General features: G+C 36.9%; 2 protein-coding genes across 3 annotated transcripts; both read right to left on the bottom strand.

Moving 5' to 3' along the window:
• Positions 1-1,467: 1,467 nt before the first annotated feature.
• Positions 1,468-2,705, bottom strand: LOC140749872 (uncharacterized). Of its 2 annotated transcripts, none has more exons than XM_073083116.1 (2): positions 2,637-2,705; positions 1,468-2,101 (listed from the first exon to the last, which is right to left on the bottom strand). In XM_073083116.1, the coding sequence occupies exon 2, from the start codon at positions 2,092-2,094 to the stop codon at positions 1,480-1,482; it is 615 nt and encodes a 204-aa protein (XP_072939217.1). In that variant the 5' UTR covers positions 2,095-2,101; positions 2,637-2,705; the 3' UTR covers positions 1,468-1,479. The 2 variants fall into 2 exon arrangements, with proteins under 2 accessions (XP_072939217.1, XP_072939210.1); XM_073083109.1 differs by lacking the exon at positions 2,637-2,705 and adding an exon at positions 2,297-2,597.
• Positions 2,706-12,475: 9,770 nt separating this feature from the next.
• On the bottom strand, positions 12,476-13,640 carry LOC140749897 (uncharacterized). The gene is made up of 2 exons (XM_073083138.1): positions 13,630-13,640; positions 12,476-13,225 (listed from the first exon to the last, which is right to left on the bottom strand). The coding sequence occupies exon 2, from the start codon at positions 13,216-13,218 to the stop codon at positions 12,649-12,651; it is 570 nt and encodes a 189-aa protein (XP_072939239.1). The 5' UTR covers positions 13,219-13,225; positions 13,630-13,640; the 3' UTR covers positions 12,476-12,648.
• Positions 13,641-15,420: the final 1,780 nt, after the last annotated feature.

The following is a 15,420-nucleotide window of genomic DNA, read 5'->3' as shown; positions in this document are numbered from 1 at the left end:
TAAGTTGGAATGCGTCTTATTAGTGTATCTCCCGTACCACCTTCAAACCAGAACATAGCAGCATTAACACTATTTTTATTAGCCAGAATAATTATAGTTTAAAAACTAAAAACCACGCTATATCGCACAAGGAAAATCGTAACTCCTGATTCCTAGAAATCCTGATGAGGAGAATGGGATAAAATTATAAAATCGTGTATTGTCATCGGTTCTTGATAATTGTTCAAAATTTTAAACTAATCGGACCGTTGAAAGTGGGTAAAAATCGAGTTCAAAGATTCCGTTACATACATACATACATACGACCCAAGCTAATAAAAGCGTGGTAAAAAAGTGTTGCGTTGCCTCCGGAGTTAAAACTCCAAAGCAATAATTTTGGAAAAATACCTGAATTCATCCATTCCATTATTATCGCAATCGCTGAATACAAAAACCACGTTTCATATCCGGTGGTGCGAAGCAATTCGTTTTCGATTTAATTCCACGTTTCCCGGAAACAATACCAGCTAACTGTAATTTCACGCGAGCGATTGCATAATTTAATTTGTAGCCTTTTTTGTTACACGTTAATCAGTAATTTAACGATTGAGTAATACTGAACATGTCATTGTTATCGACCGATTGTCCCTCTGCTGGGAATGGGTGTCCTCCCAAAATGAGATCGGGATTGTTCACCGCAATGGTCAAGTGCGAATCGGTAGACTTTACATACTTTTGAAAACTTTTAAAAATCTCGCAGGTTTTCTCACGATGTTTTTCTTCACAGTTGTACTAAGTGATAATTATTTTTTCTGATACTTATATGAATGAAAAATCTAAGCGTGCCTAGGATTGAAACTTGGGACCCCTCATTAAAACCTTTTAATTTAAGATGTTAGCACCATTCCTGCTATGTAGCCCATAATTGTATCGAAGCCAATAATTGTGACTGGCTCAAAATTTAAAAGGAATAATTGAGTGCTATAGGATCTACATGGTCCAAAAGTGCCGCATTTAATTTTCAAAATAACTGTGACAAACAGCTTGACTTTAAAAGCGACATCACTTGTCGAGCGCCAAATTCCGAAGTGAAGTCGATAAAATGTTCATGTCCCACGCCGTTCGCTCTCTCCATTAAACTACAGTTTTTTGTTAACTTTTATCTGACATCGTTTGAAACTAGCGAATAAAACATTTTTGTTATCACAGCTACGGTTTTTTATTATTTTCCTATGCGTTTTTGATGTTCACAAAGCCCGTATGACTATTGAAACTATCGACGCTGTTCGCTTTCCGGTTCATATTTAATATTTTATTTGATATTGCTGTTCATTTTATATATCTGTATATTTTAATAGACTAAAATAAATATCTTTTCTATTCCTCTTTGAATAGGCACTCTTTGAATTCATAGTAAGGAGGAGTTATTGTTTCGGTAAAATAAAATGAGAATATAAATTGTTACATCTTTTATTATAATAACGTAGGTTGTGCTATTGTTTAGTTCAGGCTTTCGGGTTGGCTGATGACGGGAAATTCAGGAAGGACAGGGGTGCCGATGATTGCGGGAGGGAGCTCGACAACATCAACGGGAGTGATGGGCACGTCCACAACATCAACTGGAGTGGGCTCAATCTCGGGCTTCTCAGGGATGTCAGTAGGGTTCTGGATGAGTTCGGGGGCGCCTACAACCTGACCGTCCTTGTTGATGTTGATGATGATTTGGACCATAGGAGAGCTAGCGACTGCGGGAGGGTTGATGATGGCGGGTCCGACGGAGATGGGGTGGTATTCATCAATGATTTCGGGTCCAATGGAGATGGGGTGTTCCTCTTCAACAATTTCGGGTCCAACGGAGATGGGGTGGTATTGGTCAATAATTTCGGGTCCAACAGAGATGGGGTGGTATTGGTCAATAATTTCAGGTCCGACGGAGATGGGGTGGTATTGGTCAATAATTTCAGGTCCAACGGAGATAGGGTGGTATTGGTCAATAATTTCCGGTCCAACAGAGATGGGCTTTTCAATGAAGTCGGGTCCGATGTGGACGAGACGTTGAGTGGGGCCAGCGACGGCCACAGCCACGAGGGCAGCAGTAAGGAGCAGGAATTTCATATTGAAACTGAAATTAAAAAAATAGATAAGAACTTACAAAAATATACCAACAATCTTAAAAATATCCTTTATTGTAAAAAATATTTTTTTGCAATTTGAATAATTAGGCAATTTATATCTTTCTCATATCATAGTATTAAATGGATGCTAAATTCTATTAAGTCCAAGCACTATTGAGGAATAAATAGAGAACAACACATACATAGGCTTCCCCACAGGGCTTCCCTCACAAAGAAGATTTGCCATAAGCACCGCTCTTTATTGTATTTTGGTGACTTATACTTATTTCCATGTAAGAAATCCTTATGCTTCGGGTGCTATTGTCACAAAAATGATTGGAAGACATGTTAAGATGTAGATCCAGGGTAAAACTTCAATTTCATCATTTAAATGTTTACCTATCTAGCTGAAACCAACCGTCTCTTTATACCGGACCAGAATGGTGATTGCTGCGCAGGTTGGTAATGTACTTATCTGAATTTACTCTAATGTTATTACAATAGAATAATTATTGGTGATATTAAAGTGATATTAAAACTTACCTGTGTAAGTCTGAACACTGGACAAACTATGTCTTACCTATGAAAACCTTTGCTTATAAGTGATTTTTTTTATCGCACCATGACTGAGGCTATTAATATGTCTTGATAAATATGTTGTGGTGCTATATCATCGTTAATCGTGATAATCAAAATTAATATTTTATGATTTATTAACAGTCTTAAGGTCTTATCGACAGTTGATATGTTATAACACTCGTCTTTAATGGTTTACTTAGGATATAGATAAAAGTTACGTCTGTTTGTAGAAAACTGTTATCCATTTCGCCAAATAGTTATAGTCCAAGATCCCAGGGCCACCAGACGTCAAGTATTTTCTGACGAAGGAAATGTGGACGATTGAGTAGTGTTAGTATGTACTAAGAACGCATGCCTACCTGCTAGCTTGCTCAGACGGCCAATTTTCAGGTATCAGGTAATCAAGGTACATAAAAACATTACTTACCTCACGTAAATTCTCCAAGCTGATTTTTACGTATATTTTAGGCAATATCCTTAAAAATAAGTCGCCAATACTCCCAGACACTTTCCGTCGGCCGTATTGCTTTGCAGACGCTTTAAAGCTCCCAAAATAATTACTTAACTTCACGTAAATTCTGATGCTCCATTTTTATATATGTCTACCAGACAACTATTTTAAAATCTTTTACAAGAAGACAGACCGATCCAAGGGGCCAATCATCCCCTAAGCTCAATTTTAATGCCTCTGTGGGTAGGAGCACGAGGGCATTATCCACGCGCATGAGACTGAGTGAGACATGTATTAGGATATATTGACCTCTCTCTCTCTCTCACTCCGTTACAATTTACTCATATAACTTAATTATTAATATTAAAAAAAATCAGCTAAAAAATAAAAAATCAGGTAAACAATTAAAAATTAACTTGTAAAAAAATGCTCATTTGACTACAATAATAGGGAATATGCATGTGATTTACATTTGCTTGTTATTTTTTTCCTTGGTACATTACGGTCCTGAAATTACATCTAAACCATTATTTCTTCTTTATTTCGTATTAAATTGTTTAAAACTTTAATCAAAAATCGTAAATTATGCGCGCGAAATTCAAATTTGCAAAACGCATTCCCATTGGTCGAATCGAAAAATGACGTTGCATAGCGTGTTACGATGTTTATCGGCGTCAATATTCAAACTGTTTGAGAGAAAAATTATTTTTGTCTATATTCCTACAGTGTTATTTATTACCTAGTGCGATTTTTCTACATAGTATTATTAGGAATAATCAAGAACAATGATTGAAAGTAGTTTTGTCAAAGCACAATCGGACTATTTACCTAAAATATGCAAATTGAATAAACTGGTTTTATGAATAAGAAAATGAATAAACTGGTATTATTTAATTCAGAAATATTTAATTGATCATAACTTATTTTGTTAATATTTATAATATAAGAGTAGCAGACGAGCATACAGTCCACCTGATGGTAAGTGGCTACTGCCTATCACCTATCTTCACCTATCTTTATAATATTGTAAATTATAATAGATTATAATGTATTTTGTGTGTTTCAAATGATAGCCTTTGATGTAGAAGTCGATAAGTACACCTAACGAAGTAGATGATCAATGCAATATTTTAAAATTATTTACCTAAAATTATTGTTTGTTAAAGTAAATGCAAATGTTAATGCGATTTTGGAGATACTTTATGTGTTTCCTATAATCTTGCACCACATATTTCGTATTTTCGCATCTTTTGCAAAGGAAAAAACACTTTATAATGTATTTATAGTAGTGGTTTTGCACAATAACTCTAGGAAATATTTATAAAGTGGTTATTTAGCCTTTCCCGGGATGTAAATAGCGATGAAACCTGAAAACGTTTAATAATACCTTTATGTGCATACAGTTATCATCATTATCAATACAAATCACGCTACGTGACGTCATTCAAAGAGCGCGTAAAATGGCGGCGTTCAAATGTGTCAAATTTTATTGATACTTTAAATAATTTTTAAAAAAATATTTCAAACACTAATAAAATTGTTTATATTTTTTACTATGTTAAAACGATGTAATAAGTGGTTTAAAATAATAAAATAAAAATGTGCATATTCCCTATTCTAGAATTTTATCCTACAAGCTGTTTTGATAAATTCGAAAAAACTTCAATTTTTTTTTTAAGCAATATCAAATACTCGATAGTGTTAACGAATTCATTGAATAACAGCAATTTTTTTTTTAATTTATCTGTGATGTATACAACGTTCCTGGAATAATTGATGTAGATGCTGCCAGACTCCAACTGTATATTAACAATTATATGGTTTCTGACATTAATGAAGAATTCAATCGGAAAAATTTGAAAAACTTCGATGCTAGCAGCTTACCACCTTGCAAAAGTGAGCTTTGGCAACAGTTCCGACGAGCTAACTATATTGCTAGTCTTTGGAACAATGCAACTATGAAGATGATAAATATTTTCAAACCCGAAAATAATGGCTGGACATTAAAAGATGGAACATATGATTTTCATTGGTTCGACGGAGATGAATTACCGGGTTTTGTCAGTGAGTCGCTAGAAGAACAATCAGGTAATTTATTTTCGTTTCTCATATTTTTTGTGTCAGTTTAGTTTTTTCAGATCTTCATTGTTAGATTTTTTTTTTTACAGTGGAAGGAAATGAGGACAATGTTGATAGCGACAATGACGATTTAGATATTCAATATCAAGATTGGCTGGATGATGAATTGTCTAATTTCAATGACGATGATATTGAAGATTAGAGGCACTACTCAGAAATTTTGAGAGATTAATATTTTTCTACTTTGTATTTTACTTATGATTAATTCCCAATAAATAAATAATTAAAAAAAATTTGCTGTTATTCAATGAATTCGTTAACACTATCGAGTATTTGATATTGCTTAAAAAAAAATTGAAGTTTTTTCGAATTTATCAAAACAGCTTGTAGGATAAAATTCTAGAATTATTGTAGTCAAATGAGCATTTTTTTACAAGTTAATTTTTAATTGTTTACCTGATTTTTTATTTTTTAGCTGATTTTTTTTAATATTAATAATTAAGTTATATGAGTAAATTGTAACGGAGTGAGAGAGAGAGAGAGGTCAATATATCCTAATACATGTCTCACTCAGTCTCATGCGCGTGGATAATGCCCTCGCGCTCCTACCCACAGAGGCATTAAAATTGAGCTTAGGGGATGATTGGCCCCTTGGATCGGTCTGTCTTCTTGTAAAAGATTTTAAAATAGTTGTCTGGTAGACATATATAAAAATGGAGCATCAGAATTTACGTGAAGTTAAGTAATTATTTTGGGAGCTTTAAAGCGTCTGCAAAGCAATACGGCCGACGGAAAGTATCTGGGAGTATTGGCGACTTATTTTTAAGGATATTGCCTAAAATATACGTAAAAATCAGCTTGGAGAATTTACGTGAGGTAAGTAATGTTTTTATGTACCTTGATTACCTGATACCTGAAAATTGGCCGTCTGAGCAAGCTAGCAGGTAGGCATGCGTTCTTAGTATGTAGAGTGTTACCTACAAACCTCCTTCTATTTCGATATTGAAAACCGAATTTTTGAGAGGAAAAATAAGAAAAGACAGTTAGGATGTCATGTCAATTGTGTTGATACGAAAATTAATATTTTATGTTTAAATCTTTCATTATTGTTCGCTTACTTTCGTTTGTTAATTGTATATATATAAATCTATAATATAGTGAGTCGTGTAAATAGCTTCTGAGTATCATTTCCAACAACATCACAACACATCCTATATTGGTGACCACCGACTGAAGCACGCCATTTAAGAAGATGGAGAAGTACGCGATACCTGTGGAAGCTACTCTGAACCTTATGGCAAAGCGTATAAGCGAACTTATTAGCGAAGTGGCAGAACTCAAAACTAGTCGGATGCCACGGAATCGGTTGCATTCACGTCCTAGATATAGACATCGCTCCCGTAGTCACTCGCGATCAGCGCAACCGCCATCTAACCATCCGCACTGCTGGTACCACTTCACTTACGGGTTACGTGCGAAGAAATGCGTCAAGCCTTGCAGTTTCGTTGACTCGGAAAACTCACTGGGCAGCCGGAATTAGCGGCCAACCACTGCCCTTCATCTACAGGCCGCCTTTTTATTACTGATCGCTACACGAAAATGCTATTCTTAATGGATACTGGTTCAGACCTGTGTGTTTTCCCGCGTTCAGCTTGCAAGGTGCCCTGTACCAAATCTAGCTTTGACCTTGTAGCAGCCAATGGTTCCGTGATTCATACATATGGTCCCATCCACCTGGATTTGAACCTTGGACTCAGGCGTTCTTTCAAATGGAAATTTACGATAGCCGATGTTACAAAACCAATAATCGGAGTAGATTTTCTAACTCATTATAATCTTCTTGTGGATTGCAAAAATCGGAGACTTATAGATAACACTACCACTCTCACTGTGTCTACCCTATGCATGAAGATTCCTGAGGACGTCGTGTCAGTTAAAGCAGTAGCTGGAGACACCCAATATCACGAGATCCTGCGTGAGTTCCCAGAGGTAACTCGTCCTATGGGTATGGTTACAGCACCCAAACACAACACAGTGCACCACATCAGAACCACACCTGGACCTCCTGTCACCAGCAGACCACGACGTTTGGACCCAGTCCGCCTCAAAGCTGCTAAACAAGAATTCGAGGGTATGATTTCTTCCGGTACTGCTCGCCCTTCAGAAAGCCCTTGGTCCTCAGCCCTGCACCTGGTTAAGAAGAAGGATGACGGATGGAGACCTTGCGGTGATTATAGAGCTCTTAACGCCCGCACCATACCTGACAGGTATATCCGCCACATTCAAGATTTTTCATATCAATTGTCTGGATGCACCATTTTCTCCACTATAGATTTAGTAAAAGCCTACAATCAGATACCTGTCAACCCAGATGATATTCCCAAAACAGCCATAACAACTCCCTTTGGCTTATATGAATTCCCGTTCATGACTTTTGGACTAAGAAATGCTGCACAAACTTTTCAGCGATTCATGGACGAGGTTTTACGCGATTTTGACTTCTGTTATGGTTACTTAGATGATATTTTGATTTTTTCATCTTCTGAAGAGCAGCACAAAAGTCATCTACGCCAGCTTTTACATCGTCTCAAGGAGTACAGTGTGCTTATCAACTCTGCGAAGTGTACATTTGGAAAATCTGAGGTGCAATTTCTTGGATATCTAGTCTCAGCAGATGGAACCAGACCTATGCCAACCAAATTCCAAGCCATCCAAGACTTTACTGCACCTAAGACGGTTAAGGAGCTTCGCCGTTTTCTCGGCATGATTAATTTTTATCGCCGATTCATTCCTAATGCAGCTCAGATCCAGGCACCACTCACCTCAGCACTAGCTGGTCCGAAGATTAAAGGTGCCCATCCAGTCCATATGACGCCCGAGATGACTGAAGCATTTCAGCGTTGTAAGGATTCGCTTGTCCAAGCTACGCAATTAGCACACCCAGACCCTTCTGCTGAACTAGCCATTACAACTGACGCTTCTGACTCAGGCATAGGCGCTGTTTTGCAACAAAGGAAAAACAAAGATTGGGAACCACTTGCTTTCTTCTCTCACAAACTAACACCATCGCAAAAGAAGTATAGTCCATATGACCGCGAATTATTAGCCATTTATGAGGCAATCAAGTATTTCCGTCATATGATAGAAGCAAGACACTTTGTTATTTACACCGATCACAAACCCTTGACGTTTGCATTTTCCTTAAATAGAGATAAATGTTCACCAAGACAATTTCGATACCTTGACTTTATCTCCCAATTCACGACTAACATTAAATTTATACCAGGTCGTGACAATGTTGTGGCCGATACACTATCCAGAGTAGAGGAAATTGGCTCATCTATTGATTATGAGGAGCTTGCACAATCTCAGGAAACTGACCCTGAACTGCAAGACCTGCTTCAATATGGGTCATCTTTGCGACTTGAGAAGGTGCAGATCCCCCAGTCGCGTCGAACACTTTACTGTGACACTTCAACAACATTACCACGTCCATTCGTAACACCTACCTTTCGCCGACAAGTCTTTGACTCCCTACACAGTCTGAGTCACCCAGGAGCAGCAGCTACAGTGCGACTGGTAACACAAAGATTTGTCTGGCCAGGGATTCGCAAAACTTGTAGAGAGTGGTCACGTGAGTGTCTACACTGCCAACGCAGTAAAGTTTACCGCCATACCTCATCTCCTCTTTCCTCTATCATTACCCCTACTTCAAGGTTCTCTCATATTCACCTTGACATCGTCGGTCCACTACCACCTTCATCTGATTTCACATACTGTCTCACCGTCATCGACAGGTTCACGCGATGGCCTGAGGCTATCCCGCTCAAAAACATTACCGCTGAGACCTGCGCATCCGCCCTTGTGTCTGGTTGGTTTGCCCGATTTGGATGTCCACTAAAAATCACCACAGACAGAGGTCGACAGTTCGAGTCCCATCTATTCAATGCACTTTCATCCATGGTTGGAGCTAAGCATTTCAGAACGACCGCATATCATCCATCAGCCAATGGTATGATCGAACGTCTGCATCGCCAATTAAAAGCTGCGATTATGTGCCACAACTCTTCCAACTGGACTGAGGTTCTTCCCTTCGTGTTACTCGGCATACGAAGTGCATGGAAAGAAGACCTACAGACATCTTCAGCAGAGCTGGTTTATGGCGAACCTCTTCGCCTTCCAGGTCAGTTCATAGCTCCATCCAATGACCACACCACTGGAGACATCACTACTCTAGTAACTCGTCTGCGCACTAGCCTAGCTAATCTCACACCAAAACCAGCATCTTGGCACAGGAATAGTCCGTTCTACATCCCACGTGACTTGAAAGACTCATCACACGTCTTTCTGCGGCAGGACCATGTTCGAAGACCGCTGGAACCGCCTTACTCAGGTCCTCATAAAGTCGTCGAGCGCAACCCTAAAGTTTACAAAATTATTGTGTCAGGAAAGACAGTCACAGTCTCGATTGATCGACTTAAACCAGCCTATCTGATGCGTGAAGCAGATGTACTGCCTGATGAATCTGCTCAACCAGCTCCAGAAGTCAAGAGAACAAGAAGCGGAAGAAAAGTTACATTCCCAGATTATTATCGATCGCAGTAGCGATCTCGGTGGGGGAGTACTGTAGAGTGTTACCTACAAACCTCCTTCTATTTCGATATTGAAAACCGAATTTTTGAGAGGAAAAATAAAAAAAGACAGTTAGGATGTCATGTCAATTGTGTTGATACGAAAATTAATATTTTATGTTTAAATCTTTCATTATTGTTCGCTTACTTTCGTTTGTTAATTGTATATATATAAATCTATAATATAGTGAGTCGTGTAAATAGCTTCTGAGTATCATTTCCAACAACATCACAACACATCCTATAAGTACATACTAACACTACTCAATCGTCCACATTTCCTTCGTCAGAAAATACTTGACGTCTGGTGGCCCTGGGATCTTGCTCTATTATGGAAGTAGAAATCTTTGTGGTTCGTCTATATCGGTGCCACCATCACATTATTTCTGCCCCATAGTCACAGTGCTAAACGTTGCTCTGTTCTGGATGGATCGTTCCATACCAAACGCTTTTCAGGGATCGCATCGTTTGTATTAAAAATAATATAAATGTCTAAGCGACAGTTACCATTTATCAGCAAAGACATACTCGTTTGATACCTGTATTATATAAAAAATAATAGTGTTAGGTGCTTGGCTGCTGCATACACGTAGCACTAACCTAGCACACCATAAGCAAGATGTTGTTGCACTATCTTAAATGTAGCCTGCTATCTATTATGATTGAGTAAAAAAAATACTGCTTGCAACCAGCGTAATAAATCTCTGCATGAATAAAAATTCGTATATATTTCTGTTTGTGCGTTTATAAATCTGTGATGTTAGTTTTGCAAAGAGTTAACACATTTTGATGAAAGTGCTAACAAGTGGGAATAAATCAAAGACTTTGACATCGGCTACTATTTACCCCAAAAATTTGGATACTGAGAGATCAGTTAGGAGAGCCAACAGGGGGAACCTGCACCATATTTCACCATGCTTCTTCAATGCGCGTTGATCGTGGTTGGTGGCGTTAGTGGTTAGCCACTAATCCGTACCACCATTCGTGTTCGATCTTTTCAAACATACCTAAGGCCTTCGGCAAGGTTTAACAACCAAAAAGCAATCGGGACTGATGTCTTAAGATGTTATGTGAAGCATTGAAGCGAGATTGAAATTTTTACCACAAGTGGCCACCACTTTCGGTCACAGTTGACGTTACTTAAATTTGTTTGTCGGTTTAGATCTGTACAAGCTACGGGGCTACGTGCGCTTCTGATAAATTGACACAACTATACAATACTACTACTTAGTCCCGAAATATTTTCTGATTTAATTTAAAACTCCAACGGGCAGTAAACAAAAGCGAAATCGTGGAAGAAAGGTAGTTTTACAAGAACATTTTTGTTGTAAAAATCATTATATTTTATTGTTGCGAATGTTATTCAAAATATCGTAAATCAATTATTCAAGTATAATCCACACCAATCATTACTTCCAACAAGATTGATTTATACAGGCACATGAAAGATAATAAACATTTTATGTACTTTGATAGTGATATGTTTTAAAGTTGTGTGTGTACTGCACACAACTTTAAAACGGAAAGGAGTTTTAAGGAGAGGAGAGTTTTAACGGAAAGGAGGAGTTTAAAGGAGTTTTTACGTTTTGACAAATATGACTGTTTTGGTATTTGTTTACGTATTTGCCCATACAATTTCCAATCACCGCTCCTAGCGGATTGTGTCAGAACTAGGAAATCGTATGAGCCAATATAACCATAAGTGCGATTGGTACACTTTACATACCCTTGGGAACTTTTTGAAACTCTGAGGCGTCTAAGTCTCGTCTGCCTCATCATATTTACTTCACTGTTTAAGCATGTGTCAATAAATTTTTAATATGCACATAACTTTGAAAAATCAACGGTGCCTGAGAATCGTACTTTTTACTTCCAAGTTAGAGCCCGAGTTGTTAATGATTATACTATCACTGCGTATCTGTTATATTTAAAAAAAAATTAAGTATCCCTACAAACTTATTGCCTAAAAAGGCTTAATATTAATATTAGTTCTACACAGGTCTATTTTAACTACTACATAGTTGTTATAAAAATAAAAATAAAAAATTGGGCTGCTGGACATGTCAAACAATGAGACGTGCACAATTGCATACGTACGCTCCAGCAAAATATTAGCCTTCGCAGACGGGTCAAACCGGCCCATATCGGGTATGCAAGTAATGTACTATAAGTGGGACTAACTTTAAGGTACTTAACTAACTTGTCCAGTATTTTATACCCCCATTGAAGATTCCTGTCCCAAAGACCTGGGTTCGAGTTTAAGTCTTTGGTTTTATCGTAGTCCGCATATGGTTCATCAGCCCTTATATTAGCGGGTTAGAAATGTTGTAAGTTTTCTAAAATGTTTTCAAAGATTGGTTTATGCAAATTCTTTTAGATAAGTTTAAAAAAAAATAAAATAAATGTTCAAATATATTCACAGATTTTTTTATTAGATATAATTTATTTTTTACAGTCTTGGAATATAAATGTACAAAAAAATGGAAAAAGCTTATTTAATACAAATAAAAAAAAAAACAATGGTTTTATTGATGACTTTATTAAAAAAATAGTAACCTAATAAAACAATAACATCATGTTATTAAGCTACTTTTTCTTAAATAAGGCATAATAATTTTAGTGATAAAACATTTGCGTCATGGTCCTAACAAAAATAATAAAACAATATTCAGTTATATACCCGATTTACTACGGATAAGCAAACTACCATGTTTGCTTATCCATAGTAAATAAAAAAAACTGGTGCATCGTAAAGGTTCATCAGTAACAAAGGCGGAAACGATATCTAAAGTAAACATGGGTTTTGGTCAGTCTTTTATACGTTAACAACGATCTGAACCAGAGGTGGGTCAGAGGCTACGGGAGCATGCTCGAAGTCAACAATTTCGGGTCCAACATGGATAGGTTCATATTGATCCACAATTTCCGGTCCAACGTGAATGGGTTCATATTGATCAACAATTTCCGGTCCAACGTGAATGGGTTCATATTGATCTACGATTTCGGGTCCAACATGGATCGGATTATATTCATCGACAATTTCAGGTCCAACATGAATGGGTTCATATTGGTCAACAATTTCGGGTCCTACATGAATAGGTTCATATTGATCTACGATTTCGGGTCCAACTTGGATCGGCTTATATTCATCTACAATTTCGGGTCCAACATGAATGGGTTCATATTGATCAACAATTTCAGGTCCGACATGAATTGGTTCATATTGATCTACAATTTCAGGGCCAACATGGATCGGCTCAGCAGGTCCGACCACATTATCCGTATTGATGATGGAAGCTGGGCCAGCAACGCTCACGTCTACACGGTAGGTTGGGCTGGCAACAGCAATGGCCGCTACTGCGGCAGCAATGAGTAAGAATTTCATTTTTGATCTGAAAAAAAAATTGATATGATTTTAGTCTCAGATTACTATCATCATATTTTTCATATCTGGGATTAAAATTAGTACATTAAAAAAGTAAATATTACAGACATTAAATTTCCGACATTGACTTAGGCTTAGTAAACTTAAACTTGAAGTTTATAGTCTCTGCAGTAAAGTTCAGGTTCCCCACAAAAATCCATTATGATCCCCGGCTGAGTTGGGAGGCTCACACATTGAAAGCTCGGGCGAATCTTAGGCACAGCAGACACACCTCTTAATGTTTCATTTTATATTTGTATTATAAATTAGAAATAATTTGCCATACCATACCATGAGGAAATACCATGAGGAATCCTGCATGCCTTAAAGATTGTATTATTTAAAATCAAATAAAGGATCAGAATGGCTTACCTGTGCTTGTCAGAAACTTTCACAAATTATGCGGAGAATTTGCTTGTTTTGGTTATATATAATCTTGTTATCTACTTTCAGTAGGTGCAATTAAAATACCTAGATATGACATATATTTATTGCTGCGAATTCTTCAAACGTTTCATTGTTTTGAAACAATATTTTTAACTGGATTAGTTGTACGTCGTCATCAAGCCTATCACATTAATGTCGGTCTACTCTCAGTGTAATGGTCTACCTGTAATATTTCTAAGCCTATACCTACGTCGTGAGTGTTAATATATGCCATCATGGGCACCACTTTTAAAAAGCAGCAAGTGGAACAAGAAAGCACGAAATCAAGCTTGGTCAAGGGATGAGTGTACTAGTAGCTAAGTACTTGCGAAAGTGTTGTGGAGATATTGGTCCGAGTTGTTATCAATGATTTTATAATTATCAATCGTTAAACTCATCAGGGGCCTGATGGACGTTTTGAAAAATCTGACAAAACTAAAATACACTCTTTGTGGTCTATGGAGCAAGGTGTCTCTCCTTGTGTGGAGAGAATGGACAGCAGTGGACGTAAAAATGATTGCAGCTAGGTAAAATTTGTATTTTGTAATTTGTATGACATTTTTTAAAATACATAAGTGTGAAAATTTTATTTTTTATTTGTACCCGATCACTATTTCGGACTGAACTGGCTGAAATACTTATTATAAATAAGAACAGTTAATTCAAAATTTTAAATGTTGACGTTTCGTTCATTACTCACCAAAAATTATACAAACAGTCGCCATTCGGATTTCGTCACGGGACGAGATATATTATATTTTATTTTATTACGGAGGTCCTGAAGACCATTTCGAGAGTCGCGAGTGTGTGTGCTTCAAAGACGACCGGTCGCCAAAGGGAGCAGAGCACCACTCATCGGTATTTATATGTATATTGTTTTCACCTACACTATTGTCAGTAGCGCATAAGAATCTAAGTTACATTTCGGATTAGAGCCAGCGACTAAAACTCATACAGTACCTAGGCAATTTTGTTTTTTTTGTTGTAACAACCTATTGTTATTTCTTTCTAAACAACGATTATTATTTATTTATGGCCTCATATATTACATTAAACATATTGATTTTGATCTCATTAAATTTATTAGGCGCATATTAGCGCTATAAATCTTCGAAAGCGATATATTGTGTATTATCAGTATTTATCTTGCCGCTACTGTGTTTTGGTAAATGTTTCGGGTATTACGCATGCTTGCTTGTATATTAATAGTGGTTTATCAAAAGGCCAAAAAATGTTAAATTGAAGCGTATGTTTAGTGAATGGTAATGAAAGCGTAGGTAAATATACAAGGTAAATTTTTCAAATAGGCCTTCAGAGCCAAATCCGAAACTAAGGATAAGGAAGGATAGCTAAGGATTAGCAAAAAATGGTGAAATGAGTTATGAGGTCGATTTTGATAAAAACTAAAACTCCATCATTCGTTTTTCAAAATATCATTTTCCCTAGCCGGGAATCGAACGAGTTTACTTTGAAAAAAAATACACTATATTATTCCACTATCTGATAATGTCGCTTATAACGATAAAATTCTTGGAAGTAATGTTTGTGACAAATGAAAAGACAAGGAAAATTTTGAAAAAAAATACATATTTTTTCATACTACATACTACTTAAACCTTAAGGATTATACGTAATATATGGGTTATGTATAATGTTTAAGGACTATACATAAGTCGTAACATCGAAGAATTAGTTGATTAATTCGTGTCGTATCGTAGTGCTATAATATGTACCAAT

The sequence above is a fragment of the Epargyreus clarus genome, unplaced genomic scaffold (genome assembly GCF_041222505.1).
Source record: "Epargyreus clarus isolate Ecla_fem2 unplaced genomic scaffold, WU_Ecla_fem_2.2 ptg000003l, whole genome shotgun sequence".
In the NCBI taxonomy this organism is placed as follows: Eukaryota; Metazoa; Arthropoda; class Insecta; order Lepidoptera; family Hesperiidae; genus Epargyreus; species Epargyreus clarus.
The sequence above is the reverse complement of the archived record's forward strand: the minus strand, read 5'-3'. Positions and strand labels throughout refer to the sequence as shown.